This window comes from Bos grunniens, chromosome 18, assembly GCF_055505025.1.
Source record: "Bos grunniens cultivar Pamir isolate PY7600 chromosome 18, Bosgru_T2T1.0, whole genome shotgun sequence".
Taxonomy (NCBI): Eukaryota; Metazoa; Chordata; class Mammalia; order Artiodactyla; family Bovidae; genus Bos; species Bos grunniens.
In genome coordinates this window covers 15678791-15702495 of record NC_141182.1, presented here as the reverse complement: position 1 = coordinate 15702495, position 23705 = coordinate 15678791, and the positions used below count along the sequence as shown (strand labels likewise).

Genomic DNA, 23705 nt, shown 5'->3' with positions numbered 1-23705 from the left:
AAAAGAAATTAATTTTATTAATTTTACAATAGGTCTGATTACAGTATAAACAGACTCACAATGATGATACAGTGGCTAAAAACTAAAGTTTTAAATACAAGAATGGATCGAAATACATATTTGTAAACTGCCTCTTCCTGTGGTACTGTGGTTCTTCTTCCCCTTGGACCACTTCTCTTTCACCTATTGGCTGTTCTTTCTGCCACAGTGTCTGCCCTATGCCCTCTTCTTTATACACATTCCCCTGCCACTTTCAGCTTACTTCAGTCCTCAGTCTTGTCCGACTCTTTGCGGCCCCATGAACCGCAGCATGCCAGGCTTCCCTGTCCATCACCAACTCCCAGAGTCCACCCAAACCCATGTCCATTGAGTCAGTGATGCCATCCAACCATCTCATCCTCTGTCGTCCCCTTCTCCTCCTGCCCTCAATCTTTCCCAGCATCAGGATCTTTCCCAATGACTCAGTTCTTTGCATCAGGTGGCCAAACTACTGGAGTTTCAGTTTCAACATCAGTCCTTCCAATGAACACCCAGGACTGATCTCCTTTAGGATGGACTGGTTGGATCTCCTTGCAGTCTAAGGGACTCTCAAGAGTCTTCAACACCACAGTTCAAAAGCATCAGTTCTTCGGTGCTCAGCTTCTTTACAGTCCAACTCTCACATCCATACATGACCACTGGAAAAACCATAGCCTTGACTAGACGGACCTTTGTTGACAAAGTAATGTCTCTGCTTTTGAATATGCTGTCTAGGTTGGTCATAACTTTCCTTCCAAGGAGTAAGCGTCTTTTAATTTCATGGCTGCAATCACCCGCCACTTTAGTTTTATCTAAAATCATGGCATGAGCTATCCTCAGATATGCCCAGCCTTCAGTTCAGTCGCTCAGTCGTGTCCGACTCTTTGTGACCCCATGAACCGCAGCATGCCAGGCCTCCCTGTCCATCACCAACTCCCAGAGTTCACCCAAACCCATGTCCATTGAGTCGGTGATGCCATCCAGCCATCTCATCCTCTGTCGTTCCCTTCTCCTCCTGCCCTCATTCTTTCCCAGCCTTCATCTCTCTCTAAAGCTCCCTCCTTCCAACTGTCACCATGACACTTCTACCCAGATCAATTACAAACAACTTAAAACTAGTTTCTTTCTTACTCACTACAGGATTTACCAGTTGCCCTCCTGTATGTGCCTTCATACAATCTCTGAAGCTGACTCCACTTCTGAATTCCTTACATCAGTACTTTAATTTAGTTGAGTTCAACTCCTTGTTACATCCTCCCTGTCCTCCCAAATTCCATTCTCTCCCCTCCACTCCATTTATCACAATGCTGCCAGATTACTCATCTTTTAGTCTTAATCATGTCACTCCTCTGCTCAAAAACCTTTGGTGCCTACCCCCTGCCTAAAATGTGTAACCCATTAGCCTAGCCTTCATGGTACAGTCTTCTTGTGACTCCACCATACACTTTTCCAACCTTTCTCTTAATAGTTGCTTCCATACATCCCATGCTCCTGCCAGATTTCCCAGGATTTTCCTGTTCTTCCCCCATCTTATAGTGAATGTCCCTCTTAATTTCCATAAATGCTGTCTTTCAAAGCTTTCCCTTTCATCATGCCAACCAAAAGTAATCTCTCAGAATTTTGGTAACATTTTTCAGCTTTTATCCTGAAAGAGTTATTGCTTATGTTTTAGTAACATTTTTCAATTTTTATCCTGAAATAGAGTTATTTAGTATGTTTTTAGTATGTTTTTCATTCTAGGCTTTAATAAACTCCATGAGAGCAAGATATAAAACTGAAGAGTTTTCTAATCCCTCAAAATTCTAAGTACATGGGACTTAACCTAGTGGTCGAGTAGTTAAGAATCCATCTTCCACTGCAGGGGGCACAGGTTCCATTCCTGGTCAAGGAACCAATATCCCAATGCAAAATCAATAGGTTAACCCCAAAATAATTAATGCACTTTAATATAATTAGATTCAGCAGTATTAAGAACAGGAAAAATGTAATAGTTGATTCCATTCTTAAAAATCTAATGTTTACTCCTACTTTCAAATAAATAATATATAACAAACTAAGCTTTTAAGGAACAATGCTTGTTGGTTTTTTAAATTCAATTTAAGAAATCATTAATTATAGAATAACTACTGTAAACTATAAAAATATTTCATAAGATTATTGCATAATAAAATCACACTTTTACCTACTAATTGCTGAGGGCTTTTTTAATTAACCATTTCATATTTCAGAAAGTCTTTGACATTTTCTTATCATTTATAAACCAGTCTAAAATTCTTTTTCAGAAAGCAGATGATAGAGAAAAACGACAAGAAGCTCATCGATTTCATTTTGATGCTATGTGACTTGCCTTTACTACTGCATAATGGAACAGCTATTCACTTGATTAACTGAAATGCTAAACTTGGCTTATAGAATAAAATAGGAGATTTTGACTATTACTGATAAATGATACATCCCTTGGTAATTATTGGAAAATGTTCAAATAAATATGGCCTGAATGTGTTACAAGGTCTTTTTTTAAAGTACTTTGTTTACAGTAGTTTGGTTCTTTTTTCACTTGTGCTGTACATTTTTTTCCCTTTGTGGAATGTGTTGCATGTACTCAGGTGTTTATGTATTTATAATCTTATTAGAATAATGATGATGGGAAAAGACGTGTAAATAAAAATTATTTAAATGAGCAAGGTTTTTTGTGTTCCACTTGAATCAGTCTTGCTTCTTAGTCTAACAATGCAAATTATACTTCTGTGACTGTATCATAGGTAAGTTCTTAACCGTTCACCCTCATGATAGCAGGTGAGGGGTCTTTCACTGATGTCATACAATATAGTGGTTGGGTACTCTGGCTTTGGAACCACAGTCAGGCTTGCTTTAAACTCTTGGTCACACCATTTACAAGCTGTTTGCTGAACTTGGCTAACTGCTTAAGCCTGTTTTCTTGTTTATAAACAGAGCTAATACTATTACACAGTTGAGTTATAATATACATTAGATAGGATAATGTATACAAAGTACATAGCTTGGTGCCTAGCACAGAGTAAGGTTTCAACACGTGGTAGTTGTCGTTACAATTATTCTTAAATCGTTTTTTACAGACTTCTGCAACTAATTATCAAAATATATAGACTTCATAGGATTTTCTTTTCAGGTATTTGGAAATCATAGTCTTAGGAAAGCCTAAATTCTTCATGGTTGACACCCTATATAAAGGTTTATTACTTTCTTATATTAACTGAAAATTATAATACCCTTCAAGAATTAATGTGCCCCAGTAATTTTCATTTGAACATAGATCCTTATCACATGGTAGTGAAAAGCATTTGATTTCTTGAAACATCTGGGAATGCAAATCTTCAATCACATTTCTATTCTCAAACGCTTGTAAGAGTCTGTAATTTACATTCAGACTTCAATGCAAATTTTTGTGAACTTCATCAAAAAGTTGCATCTAAGTTTATATGTCAGTGCTAATAACTTCCTAACATGCAAACGAACATATGATGGATATAAAATATAAAAACTTGTTTGAAAACAATTTTGTTTGTGTTATTTTTTTTTCTTACAGTTTACTGAGAATGGCGTGTGTATAAGTGGTTTACTTTATGTACCTAAGCATGGCTTTGTTTACCTAAGTCTTCTAATAAATATTCTGTATTGAAACAAAGTAGTTTGGGGAATGTGTAAATAATTACTTTGGCCCATGATAAGCCTTAGAGGTTATGAGGTCCACGCTAGACAGGCATCTCCCAACTATAATACCCAGTTAAATTCACTAAACCTTCATCAGCCTACAACACTGTGCCAGGCTCTGTTTTACACTGTCCTTAAAGACAGGTAGGTTTAGTATCTATTATCTGATACAGCATGAGTTTTAAAACTCATTGCAGTCAGAGTCTATGAGGAATAGTGTTACAGGCAAATGAAATATTAATGACAAAAATACAATCAGTGACTTTGTTTCTGTATCTTGATACTAACCTTCAATGCAACATCAATGCCACTCATTAAGGGACAGCAAGTAAATGTCACAAGGGTCAGCTGAATTAAATACAGCTGACCCTTGAGCAAAATGGGTTTGAACTGCACAAGTCCTCTTAAAAGTGGGTTTTTCAGTACTTATGTACTGCAGTAGTACACAGTTGGTTGAATCTGCAGATGCAGAATCTCAGATACAGAAACCCAACAAGAAAGTTACACTTGGATATTTGTGTAGAAGGTCAGCACACACACTGTTCAAGAGTGTAGTGGAAAGAGCACAAGACTTTGAGGTCAAACTAATCAGGATTCAGAGCCTAACTCCCATTTTGTGACTTTTAGTCAATCACTTTACCTCTTTGAGCTCTGGTTTCATACTGAGTGGTACCCACCCTAAAAAAACTATTTTAAGTTTTAAGTAGCAATATGTGCACAGAAGATACTTGAAAAGTGCTGGTTCTTTTCTTCTCTCCCACTTCCCATTGCAGAGACAAACAATAACTTAACATTTTGACTCTCTTCCACTGACCTATACTTACATAATCCTCCTCCTCTGGGGAACTAGGAGTAATCAAGACTTAATAACCATTTGAAGATAACAATCACATGCAAACTTTTTTTTACTGTGCTTCAGTTTACCGCATTTCACAAATATTTTGTTGTTTTAAAAACTGGATGTTTGTGGCAACCCTGCATTGAGTAAGTCTATTGGTGCCATTTTCCAACAGCATTTGCTCACTTGATGTCTCTGTGTCACATTTTGGTAATTCTTGCAATATTACAAATTTTTACATTATCGTTATAGTGACTTGTGATCAGTGATTTTTTTTTTTACATTACTATTATAACTGGGGTTTGTTTTTTGTATTCTTAAGGTATGTACATTGTCTTTTTCTTTTTTGCTTTTTTTTTTTTTTAATTTATTTTTTGCCACACCATGGGGTATGTGGGATCTTAGTTCCCTGATCAGAGGTCCAACCTTCATCCCCTGCGTTGGAAACATGGAGTCTTAACCACAGGGAAGTCCCTAGGATGTACAGTGTCTTTAAAAAGACATAATGCTATTACATAATGCTATACTGTATAGACTGCAATATAGTGTAAACAATGAGAAACCAAAAAAGTTCATGAGACTTGCTTTACCATGATATTCTCTTCATTGGGGTGGTCTGGAACCAAACCCATAATATCTCCAAGACATACCTATACTTGCAAATACAATAAATACATTGTTGTTAACACACCATTTATTTGGACTAACCCTTTATATTTCTCCATCTACCAGCCAAAAAAACTATTTATTTTCAGAAACTTAATTCTCAAATAATTTCTCCAAGAAGGCCTCAGGATTAAAGATAATAACTTATGAACATACTTTTTATACTCTCCCTACTCTTGATACAGTAGGAAGCTATTACAACTAGATATACCTAGAGATTCACCCTCAGATTAAATATCCATAAATCTGTGACGTGCATCTCTACTAAAGACAATGGTTACTAAACCAGCAAAGGTAAAAATGAACTGGCATCAAAGATACAGCCTTTTCAAGCAGAGAAATCCAATAGCAAAATGTTTCAAGATAGAAGAAAAATAAAATCACTAAGGATACTAGATTAAGTTATTTTAGAAAAACTAAAAATAATTTTACATATCACTAAAAATAAGATCACCAAGATAAATTAAGACAGATTTATACAAAGGTCCAGTGAATTCATATAGTAATTGCAAAAAAAATGAGTTCTATTCCATGTTTCAATTTTTTTTTCCTTTTGTTCTTTAGAAGATCTTAAAGAATAAAAGTCAGGAAATATTAATTTTTACAAATAGCTAGAACTGACTACTCAAAACTCAAAAACTTGAAATGTGTCCAAGAGACCCTGATTACTGAGGCTTAAGTTATGATTTTTGTTCAGCTGCTAAGTCCTGTCCGACTCTGTGACCTCATGGACTGCAGCATGCCAGGCTCCCCTGTCCCCTACTATCTCCTGGAGATTGCTCAAATTCATGTGCATTGAGTCAGTGATGCTACCTAACCATCTCATCCTCTGCCACCCCCTTCTCCTTTTGCCTTCAATCTTTCCCAACAGCAGGGTTTTTTCTGAGTCGGCTCTTCGCATTGGTGGCTAAAATATTGGAGCTTCAGCATCAGTCCTTCCAATGAATATTCAGGGTTAACTTCCTTTAGGATTCATTGGTTTGATCTCCTTGCAGTTCAAGGGACTCAAGAGACTTCTCCAGTACCACAATTGGAAAACCATTCTTTGGTGCTCAGCCTTCTTTATGGTCCAACTCTCACATCCATATATGACTACTGGAAAAACCATAGGTTTGACTCTACAGACTGTGAGCAAAGTGATGTCTCTGATTTTTAATACACAATCTAGGTTTGTCATAGCTTTCCTTCTAAGAAGCAAGTATCTTCTAATTTCATGGCTATCACCACCATCCAGTTTTTCTGCAGCCTAGGAAGATAAAATCTATCACTATTTCCACTTTTTTCCCCATCTATTTGCCATGAAGTGATAGGACTGGATGCCATGATCTTAGTTTTTTGAATGTTGAGTTTTAAGCCAGCTTTTTCACTCTCTCCTCTCTCACCCTCATCAAGAGGCTCTTTAGTTCCTCTTCACTTTCTGCCATTAGAGTGGTATCATCTGCAGATCTGAGGTTGTTGATTACCTCCCAGAAGTTTTGATTCCAGTTTGTGATTCATCCAGCCTAGCATTTTGCATAATATACTCTGCATAGAAGTTAAATAAGCAGGGTGACAATATACAGTAGTCCTTTTCCAATTTTGAACCAGTCAGTTGTTCCATGTCCAGTTCTAACTGTTGATTCTTGACTCATACAGATTTCTCAGGAGACAGGTAAGGTGGTCTGGTATTCCCATCTCTTGAAGAATTTTCCACAGTTTGTTGTGATCCACACAGCCAAAGACTTTCACATGATCAATGAAGTAGATGTTTTTCTAGAATTCCCTTGCTTAGCAATTTGATCTCTGTGCCTCTGCCTCTTAAAAACTAGTTTGCACACCTGGAAATTATCTCAGTTCATGAACTGCTGAAGCCTAGATTGAAGGATTTTGAGCATAACCTTGCTAGCATGTGAAATGAGAGCAACTGTACACTAGTTTGAACATTCTTCGGCATTGCCCTTCTTTGGGATTGGAATAAAAACTGACCTTTTCCAGTCCTATGGCCATTGTTGATTTTTCCAAATATGCTGACATATTGAATATAGTACTTTAAGAGGATCATCTTTTAGGGTTTTAAATGGGATTTTAAATAAGCTAGGATCAGATCAGATCAGTTGCTCAGTCGTGTCCGACTCTTTGCGACCCCATGAATCGCAGCACGCCAGGCCTCCCTGTCCATCACCAACTCCCAGAGTTCACTCAGACTCACGTCCATCGAGTCAGTGATGCCATCCAGCCATCTCATCCTCTGTCGTCCCCTTCTCCTCCTGCCCCCAATCCCTCCCAGCATCAGAGTCTTTTCCAATGAGTCAACTCTTCACATGAGGTGGCCAAAGTACTGGAGTTTCAGCTTTAGCATCATTCCTTCCAAAGAAATCCCAGGGCTCATCTTCAGAATGGACTGGCTGGATCACCTTGCAGTCCAAGGGACTCTCAAGAGTCTTCTCCAACACCACAGTTCAAAAGCATCAATTCTTCGGCGCTCAGCCTTCTTCACAGTCCAACTCTCGCATCCATACATGACCACAGGAAAAACCATAGCCTTGACTAGACAAACCTTTGTTGGCAAAGTGGTCACTCCTTAGTATAACAGTGAACTAATGAGCTTCCCTGGCAGGTCAATGGTAGAGAATCTGTCTGCCAATGCAGGGAATATGTGTTCAGTCCCTGGTTGGGGAAGATCCCACATGCTACAGAGCAGCTAAGCCACAACTATTGAGCCTGTGCACTACAGCCCAGGAGCCACAATTACTGATACCAACATGCTCTAGGGCAGTGCCTCCCAATGAGAAGCCTAAGCACTGCGACTAGAGATTAGCCCCTACTCACCGCAACTAGAGAAAAGCCAGCACAGCAATGAAGACCTAGCACAGTCAAAAATAGTGAATTGGGATGACCCAGAGGGATGGTATGGGGAGGGAGGTGGGAGGGGGGTTCAGGATGGGGAACACATACACCTGTGGCAGATTAATGTTGATGTATGGCAAAACCAACACAATATTGTAAAGTAATTAGCCTCCAATTAAAATAAATTTTTAAAAAAGACCTACCACAGTCAAAAAATAGTGAATTAAAGTTAACCAGCCCTTGTGACGACTTGCAGCCTATTTGCATCACCTAGCCAGTTATTTTAAAAGACTAATAAAACAGATAATAGATTAGGAGTGCTCTTGGTCAACACTTGTACTGAAGAAAGGAAGGAAGCAAAACTGGGCAGAGGTAGAAATCAAGTTGTGATGCATTCTCAGTGAAATGCCTCATACAGTGCTACAGTGAGTATTGAGATAGGATGCCTACCTCTGTTTCCTAACCTGTCCTAAGTTAGGGTAAGAAGGCTGGGCATTTATACCCACCACATTCATCAGTTATTGGCTATAGGCTGTCCCAAGAGCCTCTGTCAAGGAAAACAAAGCAGGCAGAAATAACAAACATCAGAAATGATAAAGAAGATCTAACTATAAAGTATACATTAAAAATCGGAAGAGGTTAAGAACAATTTTATACCAATGAATTTGAAAGTTAACAAAACAGACCAATTCCTATGAAAACATACTAAAACAGATTCAAACAGAAAACCTGATTACTTCTCTGGTAGGTGCTATGATGTCCAGATCCTCCTTCAAAAATAAAGGATTTATTATCCTAATTTCTGAGAGTGCCTTCAATAGATGGCTGTCAGCCCCTTTGGGGCACTGCATTAGCTAAAGAGAGTAGACTCAACTAAGATCACTCCTCTCTTCTTGACACAGAAATCCTAAATGTGTATGAAATAAATATATAAAGCAAAACAGACACATAAGGAGAAAGAGACACACCCCAATTTAGGTTGGAAATGTCAATTCCCTTCTATAGTGAGTAATAGAAAATGTAGGCAGGAACTCAGAAAATTTAGAGATGACCTGAAAAGCATTACCAATCAAGTTAACCTAATGAAGTAGAAAACACTTCAACAAGAGCAAAATACAGAGTTGCCATACATGCACACTGAACATTCACTAAAAGAGATACTAATCTGGGCTATAAAAGAAACCTCCCCAAATTTAAAAGCACAGAAATTATACAAAGGTCCTCAGACTAAAACTGAACTAAATTAAAGAGACACCTGGAAAACACTCAAACATTAGAAATTAATGCACTTTAAAATAACCATGGGATTAATGAAGAAGTTGCAAAGGAAATTTTTTAAAGTTTTTAACGAAATAAAAATACAACATAAAATTTGTAGGAGACAGAGAAGGCAGAGCTTAAAGGGAAATGTATAGCATTAAATGCATATATTAACAAAGAAAAAAGATCTAAAATCAGTAACCTAAGCTTCCACCTTAACTAGATTAAAAAAAAAAAAGATTAAATCTAAAGCAAACAGAAGATAGAAGAAAATTATTAAAGCAGAAATCATTAAAAAGATGGCTCTTTGAAACGATCAACAATATTGATATACCTCAAACCAGGGGAAAAAAGGAATAGACACAAATAACCAATATAATGAACGAAATGGAAGACATCACTACAGATTCCACTGACATTAAAAGCGTACTTTTTTAAAAATATGAGGAATTATCTATGCCCATGAATTCAATAAATTAGATTAAATGGACCAAATCCTTAAAAGATTTGTTGTTGTTCAGTCACAAGTCATGACCGACTGACTCATTGTGACCCCAACAGATTGTAGCATGCCAGGCTCCTCTGTCCTCTACTACCTCCCAGACTTTGCTCAAATTCATGTCCAGAATGTTGGTGATGCTATCTAGCCATCACTTCTCTGCTGCACCTTTCTCCTTTTGCCTTCAATCCTTCCCAGTATCAGGCTCTTTTCCAGTGAATCAGCTCTTTGCATCAAGTGGCCAAAGTACTGAAGCTTCAGTTTCAGCAAGTCCTTCCAATGAATATTCAGGCCTGATTTTCTTGAGGACTGACTGGCTTGATCTCCTTAAAGTCCAAGGGACTCTCAAGAGTCTTCTCCAACACCACAATTGGAAAGCATCAATTCTTCAATGCTCAGCCTTTTTTATGGTCCAATTCTCACATCTGTACATGACTACTGGAAAAATCATAGCTTTGACTATATGGACCTTTGTTCGCAAAGTGATGTGTCTGATTTTAATATACTGTCTAGGTTTGTCAGAGCTTTCCCTGAGTAAACATCTTTTAATTTCATGGCTGCAGTCACCATCCACAGTGATTTTGGAGCCCAAGAAAAGAAAATCCTTCACTGCTTCCAATTTTTCCCCTTCTATTTGCCATGAGGTGATGGGACTGGATGCCATGATCTTAGTTTTCTGAATGCTGAGTTTCAAGCCAGTTTTTTCACTCTCCTCTTTTACCCTCATCAGGAGGCTTTTTAGTTCTTCTTCACTTTCTGCCATTGATACAAACTACCAAAACACACATAAGCAGAAATCAATAAACACTATATCTATTTTTTAAAGTTAAATTTTCATATTAAAAACAAACTTTCCACCAAAGAAAACTCAATGGAGCAGATGGTTTCACTGGCAAATTTTACAAACATCTAAGAAATAATACCTATTCTATCCAGCATCTTGAAGAAAAAGAAGAGGAAGGAATATTTCATAACTCTTTTTAAAAGGTCAATATTTTCCTAATGCTAAAACCAGACAAAGACATTATAAGAAAATAAAACTACAGGCCAATATCCCTCATAACACCGATATAAAAATCCTCAACAAAACAGTAGCAAATTTTGTGCACAAATATATAAAATAGATAATATATCATTACCAAGTGTTTTTCATCCCAGAATGCAAAACCAGTTCACTGTTTGAAGGGGAAGAAAGCAATATAATTTACCATACTATTAAGTCAGAAAAACCGTTTTATTCTCTCAATAGACACAGAAAGATAATTTGACAAAATCTAACATCCACTGTCAATTTTTTTTAAAAAACTAAGTAAACTATGAATAGAACCTCCCGAACCTATTAAAGGGAATTACTTAAAAAAGAAAAAAAAACTACAGCTAACACATACTTAATGGTGGGAGACTGAATGCTTTCCCTCTAAGATTAGGAACAAGGTAAGGATGTCCTCTCCCACTGATAATTTTTACCATAATACAGGAAATCTTTTTTTTATATCTGTTTTAATATAAGGTCTTCTGTGAACAAGACAGCAAAAGAGACACTGATGTAAAGAAGAGTCTTATGGACTCTATGGGAGAGGAGAGGGTGGGAAGATTTGGGAGAATGGCATTGAAACATGTAAAACATCATGTATGAAACGAGATACCAGTCCAGGTTCGATGCACGATACTGGATGCTTGGGGCTAGTGCACTGGGATGACCCAGAGGGATGGTATGGGGAGGGAGGAGGGAGGAGGGTTCAGGATGGGGAACACATGTATACCTGTGGCGGATTCATTTTGATATTTGGCAAAACTAATACAATTATGTAAAGTTTAAAAATAAAAAAAAAAAAAAGAAATATAGTTGATTTACCATATTGTGCTAGAAACCTTAATTAAAGTAATAAGCCAAGAAAAGAAAAGAAAAGGCATACGGACTGGAAAGGAAGAAATAAAACAGTCCCTATTAGCAGATGACACAGTAGTCTAGAAAATCTATACACACACACACACAAGCTCCTAGAACTAAGTGAATTGAGCAAGTTCAGGAGGATACGAGGTCAACACAAAAAATCAATCATATTCCTATATAAATGCCATGAGCAATTGGAAATTGAAATTCTTTTAAATATCACTTAAAATAGATCCCCAAAATGAAATTCTTATGTATAAATATAACAAAGCATGCATAGGATCTATATGCTGAAATCTATGAAAGAGCGATGGAAGAAATAAAGGAAGACATAAAAGTAAAGACACTGCATTCATAGACTGGAAGATCCAACCTAGTAAAGATGTCAACACTCCCCAAAGTGACCTACGGATTTAACAACATCCCTATCAAAATTCCAACAGTATTTTTTGGACATAGATAAGATGATTATAAACTTTATACGAAAGAGTAAAGGAGCTAGAACAGTTTCAAATAATTTTGGAAAAGATGGCAAAGTTGAAGGTCAAACTCCTGATTTTAAGACTTATTATGAAGCTATAATAATCAGGATAATGTGGCACTTGCAAAAAGACAGCAACATAGATCAATGGAACAAAAAAGAAAGTCCAAAAATAATCCCACACAAATACAGCTGTTTGATCTTTGACAAAAGTTTAAAAGTAGTTCAGTGGAACATGGTCTTTGAAATAAACATTACTGTTAGAATATTTGGTCATATGGCAGTTCTATTTCCAGTTTTTTAAGGAATCTCCACACTCTTCTCCATAGTGGCTGTAATAGTTTGCATTCCCACCAACAGTGTAAGAGGGTTCCCTTTTCTCCACACCCTCTCCAGCATTTATTGCTTGTAGACTTTTGGATCGCAGCCATTCTGACTGGCGTGAAATGGCCCTAACCCTAACCTTATTGTGGTTTTGATTTGCATTTCTCTGATTATGAGTGATGTTGAGCATCTTTTCATGTGTTTGTTAGCCATCTGTATGTCTTCTTTGGAGAAATGTCTATTTAGTTCTTTGGTCCATTTTTTGATTGGGTCGTTTATTTTTCTGGAATTGAGCTGCAGGAGTTGCTTGTATATTTTGAGATTACTTGTTTGTCAGTTGCTTCATTTGCTATTATTTTCTCCCATTCTGAAGGCTGTCTTTTCACCTTGCTTATAGTTTCTTTTGTTGTTCAGAAGCTTTTCATTTTAATTAGGTCCCATTTGTTTATTTTTGCTTTTATTTCCAATATTCTGGGAGGTGGGTCATAGAGGATCCTGCTGTGATGTATGTCGGACAGTGTTTTGCCTATGTTCACCTCTAAGATTTTTATAGTTTCTGGCTGGGCATACACACCAAGGAAACCAGAATTGAAAGAGACACATGTACCCCAATGTTCATCACAGCACTGTTTATAATAGCCAGGACATGGAAGCAACCTAGATGTCCATCAGCAGATGAATGGATAAGAAAGCTGTGGTACATATACACAATGGAGTATTACTCAGCCATTAAAAAGAATTCATTTGAATCAGTTCTAATGAGGTGGATGAAACTGGAGCCGATTATACAGATTGAAGCCAGCCAGAAAGAAAAACACCAATACAGTATACTAACGCATATATATGGAATTTAGAAAGATGGTAACGACCACCCTGTATGTGAGACAGCAAAAGAGACACAGATGTATAGAACAGTCTTTTGGACTCTGTGGCAGGGGCGTGGGGGGATGATTTGGGAGAATGGCATTAAAACATGTATGATATCATATAAGAAGAAAAATAAATAAATATAGCAGCATGTAAAACAAACAAACAAAAAAAAAGAATATCTGGTCATCCGTATGCAAAGAAACGGAGAAGGCAATGGCACCCCACTCCAGTACTCTTGCCTGGAAAATCCCATGGATGGAGGAGCCTGGTAGGCTGCAGTCCATGGGGTCGCTAAGAGTCGGACATGACTGAGCGACTTCACTTTCACTTTTCACTTTCATGCACTGGAGAAGGAAATGGCAACCCACTCCAGTGTTCTTGCCTAGAGAATCCCAGGGACGGGGGAGCCTGGTGGCTGCCGTCTATGGGGTCACACAGAGTCGGACACGACTGAAGTGACTTAGCATAGCATAGCATAGCATAGCATGCAAAGAAAAAAAAGAACCTTGACCTAAACCTCACACCTCATAAAATAATTAACTCAAAATGGATTATAACCTTAAATGCAAAACATAAAACTATCAAACTTTTAGAAGAAAACATACAACAATACCTTCATGAACTACAGTAAGCAAAGAGTTCTTAGAAATAAGACCAATAGTATGATCCATAAAAGAAAACAGTCTAAATTTAAAATCATTTTCTTTGCCAAAAACACTTTCAAGAGAATGAACAAGCTACATATGCAACGGAAATATTTGCAAATCATATATTCAATAACAGACATATCCAGAATGTATAAAATGTAAAAGAACTCTCAAAACTAAATAACCCAGTTTAAAAGTGAGAAAGAATTTGGACACTTCCCCCAAAAATGATATATGAATAGCAACTAAGCTCATGAAAAGACACTCAACATCATTTGCTATTAGGGAAATGAATATTAAGACCATGGAAAGATACCACTACATGCCTATTACTGTACCAAGAGACTTGCATTTGTTTCAGTTTTAGTAAAGAGGATTAAACATAAAGTAAACATCTTTCAAAATGATATTCTGGCTTTTCAGAAAAAGATACATATACGTTAACAATGTTATTCTAAAATATATAATTACAGCCTAAGTTTCTCAAGTAAATGGATGACCAGAAATCTTCCTGATAAAGTTGAAATACTTAAGCACTGTTAGAATATAACGTTTCTTAAAATTTTTCTTGCTTTGCAATTATACTAAGCAGAAATTTGAAAACAAGTTTCAGTTCAGTCGCTCAGTCGTGTCTGACTCTTTGCAACCCCATGAATCACAGCACGCCAGGCCTCTCTGTCCATCACCAACTCCCGGAGTTCACTCAAACTCATGTCCATCGAGTCGGTGATGCCATCCAGCCATCTCATCCTCTGTCGTCCCCTTCTCCTTCTGCTCCCAATCCCTCCCAGCATCAGGGTCTTTTCCAATGAGTCAACTCTTCCCATAAGGTGGCCAAAGTACTGGAGTTTCAGCTTCAGCATCAGTCCTTCCAATGAACACCGAGGACTGATCTCCTTTAGGATGGACTGGTTGGATCTCCTTGCAGTCCAAGGGACTCTCAAGAATCTTATCCAACACCACAGTTCAAAAGCATCAATTCTTCGGCACTCAGTTTTCTTCACAGTCCAACTCTCACATCCATACATGACCACTGGAAAAACCATAGCCTTGACTAGACGGACCTTTGTTGGCAAAGTAATGTCTCTGCTTTTGAATATGCTATCTAGGTTGGTCATAACTTTCCTTCCAAGGAGTACACATCTTTTAATTTCATGGCTGAAGTCACCATCTGCAGTGACTTTGGAGCCCCCAAAAATAAAGTCTGACACTGTTTCCACTGTTTCCCCATCTATTTCCCATGAAGTGATGGAACCAGATGCCATGATCTTCGTTTTCTGAATGTTGAGCTTTAGACCAACTTCTTCACTCTCCTCTTTCACTTTCATCAAAAAGGCTCTTTAGTTCCTCTTCACTTTCTGCCATAAGGGTGGTGTCATCTGCATATCTGAGGTTATTGATATTTCTCCTAGCAATTTTGATTCCAGCTTATGCTTCTTCCAGCCCAGTTTCTCATGATGTACTCTGCATAAGTTAAATAAGCAGGGTGACAATATACAGCCTTGACGTACTCCTTTTCCAAATTGGAACCAGTCTGTTGTTCCATGTCCAGCTCTAACTGTTGCTTCCTGACCTGCATACAGGTTTCTCAAGAGGCAGATCAGGTGGTCTGGTATTCCCATCTCTTGAAGAATTTTCCACAGTTTATTGTGATCCACACAAAGGCTTTGGTATAGTCAATAAAGCATAAATAGATGTTTTTCTGGAACTCTCTTGCTTTTTGCACGATCCTGCAGATGTTGGCAATTTGATCTCTGGTTCCTCTGCCTTTTCTAAAACCAGCTTGAACATCTGGAAGTTCACGGTTTAGGTGACATCATTACCACATGACCCGGTTTTGACTCCCTGGAGATAAGCCTTCTTCAATATCATTGGCACAGGGATAATTTTGGTCTATGATTGTATGGACTGAACTGCCTTTCCCCCCACCCAAATCCTTATGTTGAAGCTCTAACCCAAAATGTGATTATATTTGGAGATAGGGGCTTTAAGAATGTAATTAAGGTTAAATGAGGTTATAAGAGTAGGATCTTAATACAATCTGACTGATATTCTTATAAGAAAAGGAAAAGACATGAGTTTGTGGCTATGTGAAAACATAGCAAGAAGTCTGCAGTCTGCAAGCCAGGAAGAGAGGTCTCACCAGAAACCAACCCTACTGGTACCCTAATATTGGACTTCTAGCCTTCAGAACTGTGAGAAAATAAATTTCTATTGTGTAGGTCACCTAGTCTATAACATGTAGTTATGAGAACCCAAGCCAACTAATTCAATAAACTAAAAAATATCTTCCTCTTTTCCTTCCTTTAAAAACCCCACTGAAATCTTCATATACTGAACTCTTCATACAATGAGATTCTATATGATTTTGCTTTTCACTAAATTTCATCATTGTAGTCATACGTGCACATTGTATGTGCACATACAAAAAAACAGTATAAAACAAACCCCCCCCCTTTTTTTTTTTTTACTAATAGATTTTCTATGTATCAGTTTGGTTATGTGTCAATTCCTATATCTTCCTTAGTTATGGTATATCTCTGTATTAGTCTGCTCAGGCTGCAGTAACAAAATGTTATAGATTAAGTGACTGAAGCAACATTTATCTTCTCACAGTTCTGGAGGCTGGAATCCCTGATTAAGGCTCTAGCCAATTTGGTTTCTTCTAAGAGGGCTTGCAGGCTGCTGCCTTCTCATCAGGTCTTCACCTGGCACTTCCTCCATGCCTGTGCTCTCCGCTGTTTCTTCTTATAAGACACTAATCCCATCGGGTCAGAGTCTCACCCTTATGACTTCATTTAACCTTAGAGGCCTAATCTCCAATACAGGCACACTGTTCAAACCACAACACATGTATTTTGAGGGAAACATTCAGTTCATAACCATCTCTAAAAATAACCTGCCTTTCTATGCTATCATTTAATAAAATATAGAGCTCCCAAACTCCAGCAATAGAGAGAGACAATAAAAATCTGTTTGGTACATAAACACGGAGATAAAATGCAGCATTTTTAAAGTAAGTCAATGCTCCACAACACCATTCAAGTGCTACAGAAGACTTGGTCAGAGAAAACAAAATGTAAATTACAGGAATGATCTTGAGGAGTTTCAGAGGCTAGATCTATGCCTGAAAGATCAGGCAAGGTGCAATGAAAGCAGAGTTCTCAATCACCTGGGCACTGGACGTAATCTGGGAACAGATTGGGTGCTACTGGGTGGTCTTCCGGGGAAATAATATTTCAAAAACAGAACTCCCCAGCTGAGAGAGATGCAAACGGCTTTCCTTTTAATTTAGTCAACATATGGTCACACGGTAATCTCAGCTATGATCTGTGCTTTACCACATTCTGTGGAAAATCTACTGTAGACAATTACATCCAAAAAATAGGTGTCTTAATAGGTAGCCACAAAATGAACATTCCCAAAACATTCCTTGGGAATCTACTCCCCAGCCAACATACTACAGAAAAGACTTCTTGCTGCTGTTGCTGCTGCTAAGTCGCTTCAGTCATGTCCGACTCTGTGCGACCCCATAGATGGCAGCCCACTAGGCTCCCCTGTCCCTGGGATTCTCCAGGCAAGAACACTGGAGTGGGTTGCCATTTCCTTCTCCAGTGCATGAAAGGGAAAAGTGAAAGTGAAGTCGCTTAGTTCTGTCCAACTCTTAGCAACCCCATGGACTGCAGCCTACCAGGCTCCTCCATCCATGGGATTTTCCAGGCAAGAGTACTGGAGTGGGGTGCCATTGCCTTCTCCAAAAGACTTCTTAGGTTTCACCAAAATGTTACTACCGGTAAGAGCTACTAGACTAAATAAAACAGTACTATGTATATACTTTGTTTTAACTACAGTTGATTTAATCTGTCCCCTTTTATCTTCAACTCAACTGCCAGATTTATCTTTCCAGAATTCCACTGCTGCACTATTAAAAACTGCCCCTCTGGCCTCCTGAGTCAGGTATAAACTCCTTCACCTAGCAAATAAGCAAAATCCCCATAGACAAAACCCACCATATTCAACTTTATCTTCACTACCAATCACCACATTTGCCCCCAAAAAGATGCTTGCTGCTGCTCCTTGCCTGATGTGAAAGCTCTTCTTCCCTCTCTCCTCTCCACTTGGCATCCACAGCCTTTTCATTCTTTGTGTGTTACCTCCTTCACGAAGCATTCTCTGATGACATCATACACACATGGATTCTTTCGTCAGGCAATAATTATCCATTCAGAACCATTATTCCAAAGACTTCCCTCATGGTCCTGTGGTTAAGAACCTGCCTTTATTGGCAGGGGCCCCGGGTTTTTGACTCCCAGTCAGGGAACAGGGGAACTAAGATCCCACATGAAGAGGGGTAACAGAAGGCTGCTAGCCACAACTACCGAGCCCTTGCAACGCAAGGAAGACCCAGCAAAGCCAAAGAAAAAGAAAAAGTGCATTAAAAAAAAAAAAAAAAAAGAACCATTATTCCAGAAGCTGAGAGGGCTCCTTCCTCCTAATTCTTTTTGTCCACCACTGTCTGTGACTTAGGTTTAATAATCTTAATACTGTCCTAGTCTCTCAACGAGTCACTTTATTCTATCAGTGGAAAAGGCTCCTAAAATGCTTTATTTACTAGTTGGTTCTTGTGTGCAATATCAATTTAACTGTTGGTAATTTGTCCTTAGGAAGCCAAATATACACATCATGTATCTTTCATGGCACATGGTGAAGGGCTACCTTAATATTAACTGATGTTAAATATGCTTTCACTTGTAGACCTTGTTAATACTTTCTGAGGGATAGAAGGAAAGAGTTTCAGTTGCCACAATTTGTCCTTAACTTTAACTTGTTAGACAAATATTTATGGAGTTCCTACTATGTGTCAGATACAGGTATAAATATTCTTTTACTCTAGGGCCTTAATCATGGGCGTTTCCCCAGCACCTGTCACAAGCAACTTGTTTAAATAGTGCGGTAAATGAGACTCAGGTGATGAACAAATTAGTAGTAGATGGGCAAGGTAATTTCAGAGCATGATAATCACTACGGAGAAAATAAAACAGAATTAATACCACATACTATGCAGCTGTTTACAAAAGTGGAGATTTCGTTATCAGCAGAGTCAAGTGACACTATCCGCATGGCTTGGTGGTAAATAAGAGTATTTCTGTAGTCAGATGTGTTGGGCTCACCACCCTGCCTCCCTCCCTGTGTGGCTCTGAACAAAGAACTTAACCTCCCCCGCCTCCTCTTTCCCATCCCGCATGAGGTGAATCGAGGATTACAGAGTTGATACGTGAAGAGTTTGGTGCTGTGCCTGGCAACTCGGGAAGCGAGTCGGTAACTGCTAGTAAACATTACCGTTGGTCACGTTAACTCACCTGATGCTAAAGGCAGGTGAGAACCTCAGGCTCGCTCGGTCCCGAGCCTCGCCCAGGTGCGCGCCCGCCCGCCGAGGCAGGTAGTCGAGCAGGGCTGAGGAGGGCGGAGTTCTGACCTTGAATTGAGGTCCTAGGAGACTGAGGGGTCAGGGCCCCCTCTCCGTCTGCGAGGGCAGACGGAGGTGGGCAGGCGGGCCAGGGCTGCCGAGTCCAGTGGGCGGCAGAGCCCCATCCCTCCCTCAGGCGGAACGCCTCGAGGACTCGGATCTGCTCACCCCGCGCCCCGCGGGGGCAGGGGACAGGCCGAGCTCTCCCTCCGCGCCCGCCTCTCAGAGCGCGGGCGAGGCGCCGGCGCCCCAGCCCTCCTGGCCCCGCCCCCAGCCCAACAGCGGCCCGCGGGGCGCACCGCCCACCCAGGGTGCGAGGCCGCGGGCGGGCTCGCCCGGCGATTGGCCGGGAGGGGTGCGAGGGGCACACGGGCGGGGGCGGGGGGCGGGCACATGCGCGCTAGCAGCGCGGCCGGCACGCGGCGCTCGCGCTCCCAGCTTAAATGAGCCTGGGATCCCAGCGCCCCGCACTTCACCCGGGTCCGCGCTGCGGCCGCAGGCGGAGCGGCCGGTGCCGGTGCTGGCCCTCGCGTCCGCTCTCTTGGGCTCCCAGGCGGTCGATGGGACCTAGCGCCGTGAAGCAGGAGGCGGCGGCCGTCGGGGGGCTGGGTCAGCGAGAGAGCCCGCCGGGGGGCTCGGGCATGGCGGGCCGCAGGACCTGAGTCCTGCCCCGCGGGGAGCAACCTGGTGGCGGGCGATGGGGACGGAGCGGGGCTGCAGCCGCGCCGAGCCGTGAGCGCCCCGCTTCCGCCGCCGCAGCCGCCGCCGCCTCATCGCCGCCTCGGCCCCTCGCGAAGCGCCGGGCCTCTTGGGATCATGGCCCTGGAGCAGCTCTGCTCGGTCCTCAAAGGTAAGCGCCCTGGGCCGCGGACGGCGCCCCCTGGGGGCGAGACCGGCCTCTTCGCGTCCCTGCCCGGCGCCGGGCGCCCGACGCGCCCCTTTGTCTGGCACGAGCGGACCGCGGATCCCCGCTCCCGCCGGGATCCACTTGTTCCCCGAGCGCTTCTTCCCAGCCCTCTGCGTGTGCCTTGGCGGGGGACCCGGGAAGCGCATCGGGACTTAGCGGCCCGGCCGGCCCTGCGAGCCGTGCCCTCGCGCTTCTTCCTCGGAATTCCGTACATCGCTTTGCAAAGTTGTAGGATTCGTGTGAGTGGAGCGAAGGCCGCTCTTTTCAGCATTAGTAACAGAAAGTCAGTCCCAGCGAACAATAAAAAGCCCAACTGAGGCGTCGCGGAGCGGTTCTCGAAAAGCCCCGCGGTAGCGGGCGGCGAAACGGCCTTGCCCGCCGGCCGGGTCCCACCTGCTGCGGCCACGGAGGCTGCGGCACCACTGCGGGCGCCGCGACCCGGCCCGGGCCGGAGACGCTGCTCGGGGCTGCGCCCCGGCGCTTCCCGGGACCTCAGATACCCTGCCGCCGCTGTCTGATTCTTTCTGATTTGTTGTACCGGGAAATAAAACAGTCGGCTTGCCAAGTACACAAAGCTCCAAAACATACTACAGCTGCTTTGCATTTTCCAGGAGGTGTAATATTAGATTAAAATTTATGTACATGGATAATTAAGATTGTGATTCAAAGTTGTTTCTGAAAATCGAACTGAATAAATCCTTTTTTTCGGCCCTCGGAGGAAAACACCACTACCAATAAAGGGCTTCTCTTTTCTGCTACTGACTTAGATTGAAAACTGAATAGCTGTGTATTTGTAATGTTACGAAATGTTCTCTTCTTCAAAATATAAGGTAAGGCGTTGAGGCATTGACTGGCGGTACTATATATCGCTTTTTATTGTGTCTTAATATTTGTACAGTGAAAAATGTTGGGTTTTTCCCACCCATTAACACTTTTGAATTTTGTTTTACTGGAAAATTCAGTTTAATTTCCATTAAATTTTAATTGCAAAAATTACTCCATATATTTCTAAATTTATAATTGAAATATCAGCAATTTAGCTATCCCACTGTATATGTATAATTTGTACAAAGGTAACCTAGGACTTTGGCAGTCACTCCATAAATCATTAATGATTTCCTCATTATATTAAAATGTTAAAACTCTAAAATTAATTTCGGTAGTCTTTCCTGTCTGTAATTCCCAATTTACATCGCCATTCCTTGGAAATTAAGATTTTGTTTTACTTTTTCAAAATAAATCATTCGCACAGTAGGGTTTGTGATAGTGCTCCTTATCTGAATTTGCTTCGTTGTCCTCATTCCCTTAGGATGTTCAGTATAATAAGCACATTCTATCTGAGTAGCCCCCTCTGGGGAGAAATCACGTAGATCTGTTATACAGCTTTACCTGCAGAACTTGACGAAACTGAGCTGGATAGGACGGAATCTCTGATACTCCTGGAATGGTGAAGGGTTTTGCAGCTTTTCTGCCTTTGCGTTTGTCGTTGGTACACACTGCCCTCTCTGGCCACCAGCGTGAAGCATTTAGTGTTTGCACCTTTCAGGAAAGGATTCTGTGGTTGATGGCAGAGCTACAGTGGAAACAATGAATTTCAGTAATACCTGGCTTTTCTTTTCTTCATGTCATGCAGCCTACTATTTTTACATGCTGGTGTATTTTTAAAGCTTAGACTAACCTATTGTTAGGCTTACTAGAGAGAAAGCAAGCTATTTTTAAGTCTTCTAAAGTTCATGGATATGTGCTTGTACATAGGAATCCCTCTGGAAAGATTCAAGAAATTAACAAAAGTTGATTCTAAGAAAAAGATCTAAGAGACTGAGAAATAATAAAAGGAAGACTTCCGTTTCACTGCCCACCCATTTGTATCACTTTTTTTTTTAACCAAATGCATGTGTTACCTATACAAACATTGGTGTTTTTAATCTTAAAAAATTACATTTTAAAAAATACTGGCTTTTTCTAGTGCTTCCATTCATTGTGTGCACCAGTGCATGAAAAAGTAGCTCTTAAGGTGTAAATTGTTTCAACTTTGAAGAGGTTCTTACCAGAAGCAGTTATTTAACATCTGCATAATTACAGATATTACCTACCAAAAGCCTTGTTTTGGAATATTATGGTCAGTTTCTACTAAAACAAATCAGCCATAATGGGTGTGTGGAATTTTAAGTAGAAGGTAATTTTCTTTAAGATGCCATTGATTCTTGGTTTTACTTTCAGCAGTAAGAACAAAAGGATAACTCTGCTAGGCTTTTAAACCTTTCATATATTGTTAAAACTGAATAATGCACTTTTAATGGTTTATGATCACTCCAAGTCTAATAAAATTTGACTTGTCTTTTATCAAAATTAAGTATCATGGTCACATGAAAATATTAGGCTTATAAACCCATTTTTCACTGTTCATATTCATTCTGCAGACTTGTGTCAGGAGAATCCTATACTCAGTTATATTTAAATGTGTATAAACTGTGGTTAAATTTATGGTGTTACAGTGTGTAACTGGCACTGTATTTTAAAAATCTTATTTGAGACTGTGACAATAACTCGTGTCCTGCATTCTTAAGTCTTTTTCAAGAAATTAAACAATACAGAAAAGTACCATAATGAAAAGTTATCCTTTAAAGAGGGAAGTTTTTAAAGATAGATAGCCTTGATAAAAGCTAACTTTATTCCCCCCCCCACCAGGAGTTAGAGAAAATGTTTTATTAGTATAGTTGAGAAATCTGACTAAATGATGGTTTTATTATAATTTGATAGTTTGATTACTTGAATCCAATTATCTGTTTTGAAACCAAACTGACCTTTTAGGAAAAACATACAGTGCTGTAATACACACACATGCACATTACAAGTTCAAATCAAAGCCATTTTTCAAAGCCCATTTAGGAATAAGATAGAAAAAAGATTATTATATAAGTAAAGTTCATTATCTAAAATTCTGAAGAATAATTCAAGTTCTGCTCTTGGTTACTACCCATTCAGCACAATCCCCTGTCATTTTAAAATTTATGATTCTTCAGAATAATTTATTTTTTTAATGTGTCCCTGGGGCATTTTGAGATCTCACTTAGGGGGGATCCTAAGGGGAATCCTAAAAGGTTTCCAAACTCTCCTTAACGGAACTCCCTCAAAGGAACTCTTGGTGGAGGGAGGAGAGGTAGGTCTCAAAACTCAACACAAGCGAACAGGGTTGCTTTGATTGCTGTGGGGCCTCACCCTCTCAGTCACTCATCAGAGTGACCCAGATTAACTGACACGTATTAGCATATTTGTTCATAATTACAGGGTGTACTAATCTGAAGGTTCAATTTGTCC

General features: G+C 40.1%; 3 protein-coding genes across 6 annotated transcripts in view; 2 read left to right on the top strand and 1 right to left on the bottom strand.

The window, feature by feature from the left end:
- ITFG1 (integrin alpha FG-GAP repeat containing 1) overlaps positions 1-3553 on the top strand; it is a 308752-nt gene extending 305199 nt beyond the window's left edge. The window contains exon 18 of the mRNA XM_086350567.1: positions 2301-3553. Coding sequence (XP_086206693.1) covers positions 2301-2360 — 60 coding nt within the window. The 3' untranslated portion in view covers positions 2361-3553. The remainder of the gene's footprint in view (positions 1-2300) is intronic.
- The window catches only part of LOC147353154 (uncharacterized), an 82463-nt gene extending 62209 nt beyond the window's left edge, over positions 1-20254 (bottom strand). Inside the window, exons 1-2 of the mRNA XM_086355116.1 lie at positions 20165-20254; positions 19374-20085 (exon numbers count right to left, since the gene is read on the bottom strand). Of these exons, the coding sequence (XP_086211242.1) occupies positions 19645-20085; positions 20165-20254 (531 nt within the window). The 3' untranslated portion in view covers positions 19374-19644. The remainder of the gene's footprint in view (positions 1-19373; positions 20086-20164) is intronic.
- The window catches only part of NETO2 (neuropilin and tolloid like 2), a 65840-nt gene continuing 61387 nt past the window's right edge, over positions 19253-23705 (top strand). The window contains exon 1 of one of the 4 annotated variants that reach the window (XM_086350572.1): positions 19253-19389. In XM_086350572.1, coding sequence (XP_086206698.1) covers positions 19377-19389 — 13 coding nt within the window. In that variant the 5' untranslated portion in view covers positions 19253-19376. Of the gene's footprint in view, positions 19390-19876; positions 20331-23705 lie in introns of those variants that run through there. The other 3 variants (XM_086350571.1, XM_086350569.1, XM_086350570.1) reach the window with 3 other exon arrangements.